The 15498-nt window shown below is 38.9% G+C and overlaps 1 protein-coding gene across 1 annotated transcript in view; it reads right to left on the bottom strand.

Annotated features, from left to right (window-relative positions):
- LOC124155982 (neural-cadherin) overlaps positions 1–15498 on the bottom strand; it is a 1049301-nt gene that overhangs the window by 116541 nt on the left and 917262 nt on the right. The window contains exon 16 of the mRNA XM_046530234.1: positions 2816–2980. Within this exon, the coding sequence (XP_046386190.1) occupies positions 2816–2980 (165 nt within the window). The remainder of the gene's footprint in view (positions 1–2815; positions 2981–15498) is intronic.

Genomic DNA, 15498 nt, shown 5'->3' with positions numbered 1-15498 from the left:
TCATACTCCTCCTGTAGAATTGCAGAATATAGCTGCGAGCTAAACACGGGCGGTAGATCGTTGACATCGTTCACATGGATCACCACCGTGGTTTGATTCTCGTTCAAACTGTCCGAAGCCACTAGAGTCAGCTCATACTTTAAGGATTTCGGGATAGGTTTGAGGTTTGAATGTTGGTTTTTGCGAGCGCAAAAAGTGTAAATTCGGTGGGTTTTGCGGAGGATGGATAGGTGTAAGGGTGAAACATGCAAGGATTGTTTGAAACAGCGTCGCCAGTTCAAGTGGCAAACGTCAAGGTATTATTATTATTGCCACGAAACCAACGGCGAGGGTTGGCATATTAGAGGGTGGTTAAATAGGTGAGAGAAAGAAAAAAGAGAAAGAAAAAATAATAAAAATATAAAAACAACAACATTCAACAACACTAATTGCTACTGATACAACTAGTACACAAAATTGACTTCATCAGTAACAGGCGGAAAGTGTAAGGTACGGTGACTGGATTAATACACATTCAAAAGCATAATACACATCCTTGAGGACAAGAGAGAAAAAGTATTATTTACATAACCACACTGGTAGAGAAAACAATAAAGAAATAAGCCATTCACAAAAAAAACTGTTTGTAACGCCATGCAGTCAAGAATTGAAAAAAATAAATACAAATTACCGTGATGTTATATCACGCTTTGGAACTAAAGTTATCTAAAAAAAGGTGTTTGATCTGTAAAAAAATGAAAAGATCAGTCATGCATGGAATATATAGGAGGATGAAATTTCTTCTCCTTAATCAATATTGCTCATTCTTACAGGACACTTGCATAACTTATACGAAAAATGATAAGTAAAATATAATAAGTCAATATGAAAATATGACTTAAATAGAATAAATTAACGAAAGAAATGTTGACAGTAAAAACTCCTGACTTTTACTCTAGCATGCTACTCAAAAGAGGCAAATAAAAGGTCAGCATACAGTATTACCAAAAATCAAATCTAAAACACAAACACATCAAAAATACGGCACACACACACAAAAATACTGTATAGAGTTTTAAACAATACAGTTTAATAGAATGGGTAATATGAAAACAAAGTTTCATTCGCTATAGAAGTCGATAGCTATGACAAAAATATTTCCCTGGAAGAGAATTACGACAGTGGTTGAAGAGGTTTATCATCGTTAGCTGAAACAGTGAATGATATAAAAATCAATTAGGAGCTATTAGCGTGAAACATAAAAATATATCACAAAAATGTCAGTCCCACTGGCTTGGAGGAGAAAACTGAAAATCGTCCACGATGGAAAAAATCCTGCAAATCCGTAGGGTATGAGTGCGCATTCATCGCAACGTTCAGCTGTAAACATGTTCTATGAAAAAAATAGATTTAGAGCCTATGATGCCTTCGAAAACTATTTTTTCAGTCTGCAAGATATATTTCCTCCTTTCCTTATACTTGCTTGGAACTCCGTCGTAGTTTCACATTTCGAAATTCCGATTTAGGTTACCTAACCTCTAGTGACAGCGGTTGACCGCGGTGATTTGTACGTAAATCGATTTATATAATATTCGGGAGCAGGGAGGTCAAAAGTACACCATTTAGTTCACAAGGGAGACATGTTTTTATTTCTACGGAGGATAATAGTAAATTATGATTTCAATTGATAAGGAAAGGCTTGGAACACAATAGCGATAGCCTTTCGAGAATACAAGGGTCCCAAATTAATCACATCTCATAGGAGAACAATGGACACAGAGAAATACGCTGCCGATCCACAGGTCCTCGCGTTTATAAACCATTCGATTTAATTTTCCGCTCGATGCAAGGGGGCCGAGATTTTATTATTGCTGGCCGTTAAATTCGCGATGGAGGCTTCGGAGAAGGATAATCCTGATCAACGAGGGCGCAATTCGATAAGCAAAAAAGATTAAATTTCGTAGACCCAGCTGCCTGCAATTAGGAAATAAAGAAAGGGTGGTGAACGGGATTCTCTTATCATTTTGAGCTTTGATAACCTTAGGGTCCTTTCAAAGGGGTAAAATGTTCAGAGACCAAAAAGCAACGGGATAGGCATTACGCCCTATCTCGAATGCAACAAGCCCCCATATTACTCGAAATTGGACACGGCCAAATGAATGCTCGCTATAGGGACCTCCAAATTTTGAGCCAAGTCTCTTTATCAGAACAACAGTACGTGTATATGATTTATAGGTGTATTCAGGTGACTGAAAAATATAGGAGATTGAGCATGCTTTTCAACATTATATCACATACACGGCTCTAAATTCAGCAGTTGCAAAACCTAAATACACCAAAGAAATGAAATTTTAAGTAAGACACGCCCTTTATCAGGTGAAAATGAAATAAAATTGCTGGGATAAACTAATGGACCATCAGATACAACAAGTTTCATGATATCCGAGTTTTTTTTTTACGTATTTTCATCAAGTTCTAAAATTCTAGTTCAAGGGGAAGTTGTTTTTAAAAAAGGGGAAGGTTTCATGCCTGATAATTATGTTTCAGACAACTTAACGAGCAACAATATTAGTTTAGCGACGCATTCACCTCGCATCGAGCCACTTACTTCGCGGATAAACGCAATTTTTTTTTAAATATCCCAAAAACAGGGAAAAAAGAATCACCAGACGTAACTTTTTGAAAAAAGACACCGATCGTGGTAGTGAACATGAACCTTATTATGCCATTAAAGAGCTTCAAAATAATTTAAAAAAATATTTTTGGGAGGACAATAAGTTAGAGACTGGAGATGTAATACGGGTAAAAAAAACAATTGATGACAGGAGAGCGTGACCTGTAAGACCCGCTTGGGGAGATTTCGGTCGTCCTCCTCCGTGATCTGCGTCCGATACGTAGGCCTCTCGAAGACGGGCGGGTTGTCGTTCACATCCTTCACATGGATAACGACCGTCGTGTAGTTCTCCTTCAGGTTATCTGACGCGGCCAGGCGCAGTTCGTACTAAGGTCACAATGCAGATGGTGATGGGAGAATGACGGGTAAGAGGATAAGGGAAAAAACCAACACCGAGTTAGAGAATGGAGCACATCAGAAACAAATTATTTAACAAGTACAACTTCGTTTGGAATGAATGTCATGCATTACAATTTCAGTGAAATTACACATGGCATTTAGGAAGGAGATTAATAGTGAACAATTATGTGAAAAATAACTATTGATATATTCGACGACCAGTCCTGAAAAGATAAAACTTAGCATTCATCAAATGTAATGAAAATGGGATTAATTTTTTAAGAAAAAATGACTGTGGAAAAATGTATTATTCTTGATAATATCTGGAAAGGAAAACATTATTAGCAGCACGATACAAGAAAATGCATTTAAATACAAAGCAATCGGACATAAAATCATAAAGAGGGAAAGAATGATGCAAGTTTCAGGGAATGCACTGTGACGCGCGTCAGAGACATTTTTGCATGATAGAATACAACACTGACAATGAGTAAACTTCAAGATAGAGTTACGAACATGTAGTTTCTCAAGCACTCATCTCGTACTGTGAAATAGCCAAACTAAAATACAGAGTATCTTTCGCAATGACATTTTTAAAAGGCCGATGTTGATATTAAACAAAAACCCTTTATATAACCCTTATCACATTTTTATATACCTCCTCTGAATAAATGTGCCCGTTTGGAAGGGTGCTATCCAGCCATTGACGACAGAAGTTGAATGAGCGATTCCATGTCGTAAAATACAGCCATGTGAGAGAAAAATCATTTTACCAGGGTTTAAAAGGCATGGCCTGCACCAAAGTTCATATTAATTAAAACTAATTATAGGATGGCCTGGAGATGAATTAAGAGTAACTGAATGCGCCACGCCTCACAAAATTTTAATCAGGATTTTTACTTACCAAGTAAAATAAGTAAGGGATAAATTTTGGCTCCCTACTTAAGGGAAAGAAAAAGGGGCACCATGAAAGCAAGGACAGAAAGTGGAAATGAAGAACTATTTCGTACAACTTAAGAGCCAGGCGTTGATAGGCGTTATGCCATTAATATATGCTTTTATAGTGTGGTACCACAAGAAAGAATATATTCATCTACGTCTTAAACCTTGAAAGTGTTTGATGTTGAAAAGCGCATATGATTCCAGCTGGAGGAAGAACAACGCACTTGGACACCAAGCGCGGTTGCCATGCAAGTAACCGCCACACTATTTTCCTTTCCCTTCGATAATAACGTATTTCCATTACACCACCACCACCACCACTGTGAGTCTAGTTAAGCTAATGAGACTGATATTTGCTTCAGGATGCGGGAGACCTTTCACTCTCAACTGACATTATCCCAATGGAAAAAAACCTATTGCTTTCATATTAAAGAAAGAAGAGAGACAAAAGATGAGAACGACACGAAAGAAAAATTTGATGGACGGAAGAACTGAGCGGAAGAAAATTAAGAGGATAAAATGAACAAAACAGCTTATTTTTCAATTCATACGGCTCTGATAGTAATTTAGACGAGATAGAATTCTTGATGATTATCATAAGAGGATATTTCATAAAATAGGTTCATTTGTTTGGCAAACTCTTTTATGCGGAGTGTAGGCCATTGGTTTCCCTTGGAATTCTTTAGGTACGCGTATGACAGTTAATTCAAATATAGGGTAAAAGATAAAATTTTCAGTTAGCAAGAAATCAAAATGACAGTTCCTTTAGAATTTTATGTAGGGTCAAAACATTTCGCCGTGACAGATAGAATCACAGTTTAATAAAAAATTGCGAATTAATCACCGAAAACAATAAAAAATATTAACGGAAAAACATTAAGATCCAAGCAAAAAGATATTATAAATCCCATCTAACAGTTAACTGCTAATACATAATAAGCAAGGAGCGAAATGACGTAGAGGTATTGAGATTACTTATGTAAATTATCCATGGGACATGTTTCCGCAATATGTAGTTCTTGAACATACATTTTTGACGAAAAACGAATTGAACGCCAACTTTTGGTTACATAGATAATTCATGCCGCTCAACCCAAAAACAAGTAGTGTTTTAGAAAAAAAGAAATAGCCAAACGATTTGCTATAAAAATAGAAATCTATAGCCTAACTAAATAAAGATGAACCATATTGAAATAATTTTCTACGCCTACACTGGAAGCACAACTTTCAATATTCAAATATTCAATCTCACCAATTTTAACTCAGGATCGCATGAATAATGAAATATTAATGAGAGGAAGTAGAAGAGAACGAGCAATCTCGACAGAAATTATCTCCTTTACGAATTGCGTCATGTAACAGACTTCCAACCACTGCAAACTAAGTTTACACGCTGTGTATGCTAATTTCAGTAACAAAGATTCATTAGCGGAATCAAAAGCGTTATTTAATTCATCGACGGCAAACTAATTATTGAAAGGAAAGGTGGTGGAAATCGTTATGAAATTACGGAGCGAGGAGCAACATGGAACAGAAATGAATTCAATGAACTAACGCCTAGTTTGCCAAAGAGTCGGATATTACCCGTATGATCCCAAAGAGGGAATATGAAAATATTAATCCAAGGCATGAGGAATGAGAAGAGTCCTACAAATGTGAGTTTCCTTCCCGGATGAAATAATATTATGCCGCGCGGCACAAAATGTGAGGGGTCCAATGGAATGAAATTTCCCACACACATATTTCCATTTCGAAATCGTTACAAGAGCACTGGAATATCAGTGGCCAAAAAATATCACCGAAGGGTATCAGATGGCATAAGCTGCCTCTCTATGCTTCTGTTGCAGCTGAATATTTCCTCCGAAGCCTGAGAAACGAGAGACTGTGCGTCACCGGGGAAACTGCGGTTGTGTAAATGTCCGGCGGCCCTAATTTACACCAAGTTTGCGTGGGTCGACGAGTAACAAAGCGATGTAGACAGGGAACACGGAATAGGTTCCTGCCGCTATACGAGCGTAGTAAAACCCGATGTACCACTCCGGAAACTAGGCCGATGATAAGATACATAAATGCCAACAAGATGGATACTGGCAAGTCGGCTAGTAAAAGTGATTCATCAAGCTGAACGAACTGGGCACGAGGGCGATGCCTGAGCACAAACTCGGTACCTACGTATACTAACCGTGATGGAGGCGGTTCTTCGTGGAGAATATCCGACGGGAGCGAAACAATTAGATTTAGACGAGAGGCCCCTCAGAGTAGCAACCTGGGGGGCAAGTGAATTTACCAGGCCACTCGGGGGCGGCAGATAATACTGCCTTTTAGTTCATTACGCCAGCAGCGGGCTCATCTGCACGCGGGAGGTGAGATGGGGAATGTCGAGGAGAGGAAGCTAGTTGAAGGTGGTGAAATAATTGAATGTGATCGCGCGAGAATTAACCGGGACGGGAATTTCAGCAAATATGAGAAAAATGTAAATCCATTCTCTGCCTATAATATGAATGAAATATTTTTAGCACGAGAATAGCGGTTAAGTTTTAATTCACATAAAATATACTGTAGCTGAAAAAAATAATATGAAACGAAAAATGCTCAAATAGGGTAAATTTTCCACGTGGTTTTTCTCAAGATTACTTGATTATCAAGGATAAAAACTGGTCATGTTTGGCCATGTGATGTTGTGGGCTCACTAGACAATATGTCAGCATCTACTAGCCGAATTAATTTATACACGGAATGAAAATTAGAATAGAGTCATGAGTTCAATCATAAGTAAGGCATGAAAGTGGCTAATATTAATGTTAAGAGAAATTTTACGAAACTCAGACAAAAGTATAAAATCAGGCAGTATTTACATTAATGCTAGTTATGTGGAAGATCGAGATAAGAATCTGAAACAGTAGTAGAAACAAGAATTGCAATACATTCATCATTAGCATTCAATGAAGTGAAGTTTCAGCTATTCAATTGGCTTTATAGTAAAACACTTCCTACCAAAACCACGAACCTGTGGTTGGTTTACTCCATCCCTCAGTACTACAGGGTATTACTAAACAAACAAAGGGCCTACTTTGTTCTCGCGTGTGTTCTCGGTAAAATATGTTCCCGCGTCCCGGAGCTGGAAAATGAATCTTAGTTGCGGAGAGCGAAATTTACTTCTCAAACAGACCCAAACGGAACAGAAGTGGGGGGGAACGATCAAAAAGATTTCTCCTCCCTAAAGTGCGCCACTACAGCCGTAAATCGCACGGTGTTCGCCTCTTCTCTCATCTTCCGCACCGCACGCGGGCCTTCCATTTAAAGTCTCACCTAAGGCCACCTGCCTCCAACACCGAAGCTCCTTCATAATGCCCTTTCAACTCTCCTTCAAACTCTCAACCCTAAGAGGCACATATACGCAAACATCCCTTTGGGCTTTGGCCACTTCGCCCACTAATAAAGCTCGACTTGCATGTCACCCTATCCATCATGCGCGTTGCTTCTCTTCCTCTTTGAGCAATGCATTCCGACAGAAATGGTCGGCTCGCGATGGGTCGGGAGCCGCCAAACAAGGCTCGTCTCTGCCGCTCTTCGTGCCCTCTCGGTTGTTCCCTTGCCGCAGGACCTCCACGCTACCCCCTGCACATCCTCGTCGCGGGATTAAGTATCGTTACGGGAACCGTCGCTCCGATAGTGATGAATGCAGACAGGTGAGCTCACCTCAAGGTTTATGAATACAAATGATGCCGCAGTTCGTGGGGATTGAAACGCAGTAATCTCAGTCCCGCCACACGTGCCAATATATCGAATTCGAAGCTATAAATGCCCTATATTTTGAGCCGTAAACAAAGGATCCGTGAGTTATTTTGCAAAGAGCGTAGTGAAGACTAATCAAAAACGTTTCATCATAAAAAGTCTGATTAAGCTATACGCAGGGTAAGGTCGGCAAAGCTTTTTCAAACAGTACAATCTGATTAGGGCACAATAAAAGTGTTTTCATCGCGTTCCGATATTTGAAGAGAATATCGGAATTGAAAGCAAATTAGCGAGATATATGCCCTGAATACAATTCCAGTTTCAATATTAAAAATATCATTTATATTTTACGCCATCAAGTTATTGCTGCTCGGTATTAATTAAGGCCCGAAAATGGCATCATTTATGTTCTTGAAAAGGAAAAACGTGTTCACTCGGATTATATCTCCCGGGAATTTTCACACAGCCTTGTAGTCTGTTCGAAAAACGAGAACTTATTGATTAATTTGCATCTCATTAGTGATTCCAAATTTCATTCGGTGAAAGACGAATGGTTAAAAATTAATTCCAATGGAATTTTAAATATACAATGCAACGAAATACACAGCATCGATTTCAAAATATTTTCATCTTCATTTTGATGACTGCAAGAAAAAAATCAAGTCTACGACGAAAGTGGTTAACTAATCACGTTAGATGATAGAAATAGCATACAACTCCGGATTTTAGCGTGGAGATTGATGTAATGAAATTACCTAGAGGGCAAAACTGCCACAGGGAAGGAAGAAAATTAATCTCAGCCACTTAATTCCATAAGGAGTACACCTTAAAGCATGGAAATAATTTCCCAGTTCGCAGGCAATAAAATTCTCAAATCCTCAACCCCCAAGCTCCCATTTCCTTCAATTTAGGCGCGAAAATAGGATAACGAATTCTACTAACCGAGCATATGGGAGAGAATTGATAAGACGAAAACTTGATTTCATTCAACTCAATAAAAATGGATTAAAAGCTTATTCATGAAGTGTTGCACGGTATAAATACGAAATAACGGGAAAGCAGGAAAGGTTTTCGGAGTATTTGAAGAGACGGAGATGAGAAACCGTGAGACAGTACAAACAAACTTCTGTCCTACCAATTAAAAATAAAGATGAGCAATGAAAAATATAAGAGGGAACGAGGTACTTACGGTGAAGAAAAATTAAAAGGATGAGTGACATGAGAACGCATTAAAATTCACCTGACGGCATAATTGTTGATGTGAAATGAATTGTAACTTGAATAAGACCTTAACTAATGTAGTGCTCCTGTAAGCAGCTTATCTTCATTACTTACTGCTATATATTAGTATACAAGACGAGGAAAGACAAAGAAGGAAGTCTCAATGAAAATCTCAGTGTAACTGGCCTTACAAGCAACAAAAAGAGGCATTTAAATGAATCCATGACGTTAGGTACATAAGAATACAAAATGCTCCTTGTGGGATCATAAAAATAAAAAATGAAAAAAATCATCCCCTACAAAATAAAAACGGAAAAATATACTTGTTAAGAAAAGTATCGCTAAATAGATAGCTACTAAAAAGTATTGGAAATTAAAGTTGGTAAAGGACAAAAATATTTTTAAGGGACCGCCTGACAAAAAAATTCTGGAAAATTTTGGAGACTTTCACTTATAACTTCTAGCTTAAGCAATGCATGGGAAAAAGATGTTGCAATTTACGACAAGATGGTAGAAAAAAAATCCACAGGCTTGTGATTAAATCCAATAGGCAAACATGAAAGATTTCGTGCAGCAACGTTCCAACCAACAGTGCCCGCGTTCCACCTGAATCACTGTTCTCACACTAATGGGCATAACATACGGTCGTGGTGGAGCTCTGTGCCCAGGGAGGAAGGTGTGGCATAAACATTAGGAGGGGCGCGAAATTCCTACCGCGCCACACACAAAAGCGGGCTCCTCTCCTCCGGGAATAGCGAAGGAATGAGGCACGATTGGATATGGGAAGCTCCGAGGAGAGAGAAAGAAGTGGAGAGGGAGAGATACGGCCGGAGGGGACTTGGGACATAAATAGGGGTATGCACAATCCCGTTTGGGAAGGAAAGGGAGGGGATATTGTGTATCTGGAACTGCGAGGGAAATGGCAAGAGGGAAAAGGCCAACTAAGGGACGGAGGAGGAGAGAGATGTGAAGAAAATTAGAGGCAATAAACAAGAAAGACGGGACCGAAGGAAGGTATGCATTAGTTGTGAAAGAGTAAACGTGGATCATAGAGTTACCCGAGTGATTCAATGTGAGAGTAAAATGTGAAATAATCACAGCTATACACCGAAGTTAGTAAAACTATTAGTCCGAAGACAGTAAATTTAAATGCCAATTAAGGTTATAGGAAGAACATTATGCATGTATTTTATCTTTTTTGAAAATTCCAAAAAATTTCAAATCTTATAACTGTTTGGCATCAGCAGTCTACACTATTATAAAAAAAACGCATAAAGCTAAATCACTAAGTGGGCAGTGAAATTCGTTCACATCTTGCTAGAATTACAGATTCTAATTACATTTAACCTACTGACAACAGATAGTTAAAATAAAACTAATATAGTATAGCTTTCCCATAGATGCTGGTCTCAGTTCATTTTTAATGCCTTTTATCTCAAAAATACCATCCACATTAACCACGGCTTAGATATTTACACGCAAATTTTGGCTTTAAGTAAATAAGATTTATTATTCTTAATAATAAGAAAAACATCTCTGAGTCACTGTAAAGCAAAAGCATGAGGGGAAAGAATCAAACAAGGTAGATAGAAAAGGAGAAGAATGTTGAGTCAACGAATTGAGGATGAAGAGACATTACGAGGAACGGCACCGAAAACAACTCGGACAGACCAGGGGTAAAAATTAAGACAGATGATAAAAGGTTAGAATTACGAGCGGTGGGGGATGAGATAAGAAGGATGTATAAAGGAGGATGGATAAAAGTGAAGGATAAGATTAATGACTGGGATAAGAGAAAAATAAACTCTGGCAAAAGGGTGAAATAGGCGCTGAGGGAAGCTTAAAGAATTTGGAAAACAAGAGGAGGTAGAAAAAGGAGTTTGCAGGTAACGGAGATCCGATAAATGAAATGTCATCATATTCCACATTAAATATTGAGCATTGGAAATATGAATTACTTCTTCTAAAGAAGCCTTACTTCAGTATAAAATGTACAGGAGGTAGCAGGAATACTAAGGTGTTCATCTATTAGAAAGCACTTTTATGGTGAATTAGTACGGGCAATTCCGCTAATGCTCAGTGAGTATTCTTTAAACAGGGAAAAGAAACGTGAATATGAGAATATGTGTGACAATTCAGTGAGAAATTAAATGGCCCGGTGGAGAATCAATAACTTAATATAACAAATACACCTTTAATTTTGAAAGCTTGCAAGGTACTTATAAACTCTCAAAAATATTAATTTTACAAACAATAAATCAAAGTAACAATTTCTCATATTCTAAAGCAATATTTTTCAAAATTGCGATATGCCCTATTAATCCTGGTACATGGAACTTTTATATATGCGAATTGCAGCTCTATTTTCCACATTGATTTCACAGCATTGGCGAAATTCCGAACTACTAGGAGAACCTAAACGATATACAACATTCATGCATTAGTTTTTGTGACAACTTATCAAGCAAGATCGAAATTCACTCACGATCCGGACAAGACTATAATTTTACGTGAAACGGATATGAATAGAGGTGCACATTTCCCGAGGGGGACGGAAATGTTGGAAAGAGAACCAAGGGTTGGGCACCCGAGAAATTAGCGAATGTACAAGGGGTCACAGGAAGAAATTGGGGGAACAGGAGGAAGACGAGACGAGGGGGTGCTCGAAAAGGAGAATTGAGGGGGCGTGCGTAGGGAGGAACATAAAACCAAGAAGAGATGAAGTTTAAGGGAGTTTTGGGGGAGAAAGGAGTGGGACGGTAGGGAGAAATATAAAAGGGTTTGGACTGAGAGGGGGAGGAAGAGAAAGAGAGAGATTGGGACGAAATATGGGGGAGTGCGGCGGGACCGGAGGGAAAATTGGAACAAAATGAAAAAATAAAAGAAAATCTGGGAGCGGAGGGTAAAAAAAATATACGAAGGGGTTTAAGCGCACAAGATAGAAATATGGCGCCGATGAGGGTTACGAAGCAAAGTCACCGAATAGGGGGGTCGGGTAAGTATAGAAAGAAGACAAGGAAGGGGGTGAGGGAAAGGACTGCTGGGGAAGAAATAAGGGGCACACGGTGGCGACCCTGAGGGTGGTGAGGGGACGAAGGGGTTGATAAAGATCTCAAAGGAGCATAAAAAACTTCTGAACTGGATGGCGAACTCGGTGTGTTTGGGTATAACGTTAGTATGAAGGTTAGAGCAAATTTTTTCAACCACACGGGACGAGACTTGAGTTAAGGTCCAATGCGACGGTTTATTTATAATGCATATTTCAGCATAGATGTTGGTTAATGAATATTTGAAGGGCATCAAGATTTTCCGGATTGGGAGATGAATAAAGAATTTATCTCACACAGATGGAGATTAATTCACAAATTTTCCGTTCATTTATCTCACTATATATCATTTATAATATAGGCTGTTGCGAAATGACATGGCCTGAACCAAATTTTAAAGGTCTATCACGCTGCATATGGCAGATGACCCAACGCTTTAATGTCTGACTCCACCACCGTCTTGGAGGTGAAGTTACAATTCAAAAAAATAAAATTGTCTTCGCAACCAGTTCATTCTGAAACAATGAAGAAATCTGTCATTAAAACGCTGGTGTGCCTCATAAAATTTGGAATTCGAGAATTTATGTCATAGTCATTGTTAGGAGGGCATAAGATATTTCGTCCATCTGATTTCTTGCCACTTGATAATTTCTAAGGCCGGCAGATATAAGCTTTACTTAATAAAAAGGATGAAGACAGACATAAAATAAGGTGACCGAAACGACTGAGATTTTTATACTTGCTAAGTAGTTGAATGGGCTTCAGTACTTTCCTATAGCTTGCAGTCTGGGAATTCTCTGAAGGGATGTAGCCCTTAATACTTGTGTCGGTTCACCATTTCGGTCTCGCTGGGACCGTGCTCTCAGAGGACCCATTAAAGAGCAACAGGGTTCCTAAATAACAAGCAACACCGCCGACGGGTGCGGTTGGAACGGGGAATGGGAGTGAAAAAATATATACCGCCAGGCCGAGGTCCTTTGGGTCGGAATGGGAAGAAATTCTTTCTCAGAGCACTCGTGCGAAAAATATACGAAGAAGGAAACGGAATAAATCGTTAATCGTTATAATGCGTGAAGGTGCTTTTTAAAGAACCTTCACGCATTCTAATCACTCCAAGAAAATGATTCTACAAATTCTACAAGCGATTAGCTACTGATGGGAGCATTTCTTGGCTATAAGCCATTAATTTTTCCAATGCTATCTTTTCAATCAGACGAGAAATGTTTACATACAAATATACTAATCATTGGCGACTAATACTATAGGTCTTGCATTAGAACTAAACAAAAAATAAATCCAATCGGTCCACACAAAATTAAAGGAAAGTAACCATCCTGGAAAACAATGCGAAAAAAAGATTATATTTGACAAACGAACGACTAGTGAAGGAAAAAAATAGATCTTCTAAAGCTATTAGTAGTTGAGTAACGACGAAAAAATTACTTTGAAATTATTAAACCAATCGCATAAACCAAGGCATATGATACATAAAATTGGAAAATGTACTTAACAAACGAATGATCAGCGCATGGATCAATTGAAAAAGGGTTTCAAAAAATCACTCATTTGAATTTTGGCTTATCGAAATAAAAATACAATAATACCGATTCTAATATAACAAATATGTACCATAAAAATCAAAAACAGAGTAAGTACGGAATATAAAATGAGGATGAAGTTTTGTTCTGACCATAGGTATAGAATAGGGATAGAATGCATAGGTAGAAGGCGATCATTAAAATTGTTTCCATTCAGCGAATGTCATTAACAATTCATCACAACCCCCAGATGAGTTGAAATTCTAAGAGATCTTTTGTGGCCTGGTCCCTTTATTAATTAGCTGAAGACGTTTTGCAAATCCTCTTTGCCGTAGGCGGTCTTAATGAATTCGGCACTTTCCTATAGACGAGGTAAAAAAATGAAAACTTCAATTCCTTCATCCGTTACGCTTCCGTGCCTAGATATTCATCTTTTATTCACCTTCGAGCAGATATCTTGGTAGAATTAAGGCACTTTTGCATGATATGAAGAAAAAGACAGGGAGAGAATCAGGAAAAAACATATACTAGACATTACGATGCAGTTATAATGAAATACCCGCTAATTATTATCGAAGAGAACTGGGACTAGGAAAATAACACTAGAAAGAACGTAGAGGGAATTGGAATACCATCCCAGTATTGAATAAAAAATACAGCAAGGAATAGATCTGCAATTAAAAAGACTTGGGAATGGTCCAAGGTCCCGTCCCCTCCAAATCATACACTTCCCCCTCCTTTCCTCGCAGAAACTCGGGTATTAATTAAGTTTCCACCACGCAGGCCGGAAATTAGCTCAACTATCTCGCGATCCAGGAGCATTGAGAGGAGGATGGGGCTTTGATCCGTCTGCCCACTGTTCCTCCCTCTCTCAGGATGAATCTAAAACGGTTCCCGTATCAGTCGCGGGGAAGGATAAGGATGGAAGTAGTCGGAAACAGTGAGGGAATTTAAGAGACATGGGAAAAGGACAGGAAAGACACGTTGACGATGAGAACGACACGGAACTCCGTTGGGTATTCCATTAAGAAGGGAACCTCACCAAGGTCCCAGTGAGTGGAATACCGACTATCGATATGAAGTATGCAAGCGAGTGATGCGGAATTGCCGAGTCGGATCCTGGTGATGCAAATGTACGAGTAAGATACGAAGAAGCCGGACTAGCGGGAGATACGCCTTTCTAGAAGCTCGCGGGACGCCTAATCACCCAAAGTGAAGAGAATCGGCGGGCGAGGTCGAGCTTAAGGACTAGCGGGAGAAAACTATCTCGAGACGAATAAACTTTTACCACAGGAGACGGTTTCTTGAATCACTTCCGTTAAGTTTCCGGAGGGAAAATTTTCTTCCCGAGAAAATTACCGCTTGCCAATCCGACCCGGGCAAGTTCGTCAAAATCATGGGGGGGGGGGGGGGGGGGGGGTGGGACTCTTAAGGACTTTAGCTTTTTCTAATTGGAAGAAAAGGCTGTGGAGAAGGAAGCTGTAACATTCTGCCGCGCGATAGTTTGAATAGCCAATGCTCTTTCACACAAAGATTATTTAAGTTGATGCAACAAAGGACTTCGGGAAATGCAAAGATTCCCTCGCAATTAAGATATCTTGCGGAGGGCATATAGAATATTTATTCCTTCCTTATTATGATACTTCAAAAGCAAAAGACAGGAAGCTAAAAACTTTGTGAAAGTCGAAAAAAAAACAAAACATTAGCTTTGATGCAAACGAGGTATTTGCTATTTTTTCCTAATTACAAGGGTATCCTGGCTTTGTGGCACTTCAAAGAAGTATGTTGATTCGTACAAAAGATTTAAAAAATATTTACAACAGTGACAAAGTTTATGGTCCACTTTGTCTTGAATTTCAAATATAAGTCGTAGGATGAATAAGCCAATAAAGGTACTGCACAAAGTTTAAGGTTCAATCATAGCATCTTTCAGATGGATTCTATATCGTTTTGAGCAATTTTCGGTCCAACAAATAAGATTGCCAATGCGTTACTCAGAGTCAGTCAGTCATTTCTAGCCGGC

This window comes from Ischnura elegans, chromosome 3 (assembly GCF_921293095.1).
Source record: "Ischnura elegans chromosome 3, ioIscEleg1.1, whole genome shotgun sequence".
NCBI lineage: Eukaryota > Metazoa > Arthropoda > Insecta > Odonata > Coenagrionidae > Ischnura > Ischnura elegans.
Note: the sequence above shows the minus strand (reverse complement) of the source record. Positions and strands in the feature narration are given on the sequence as shown.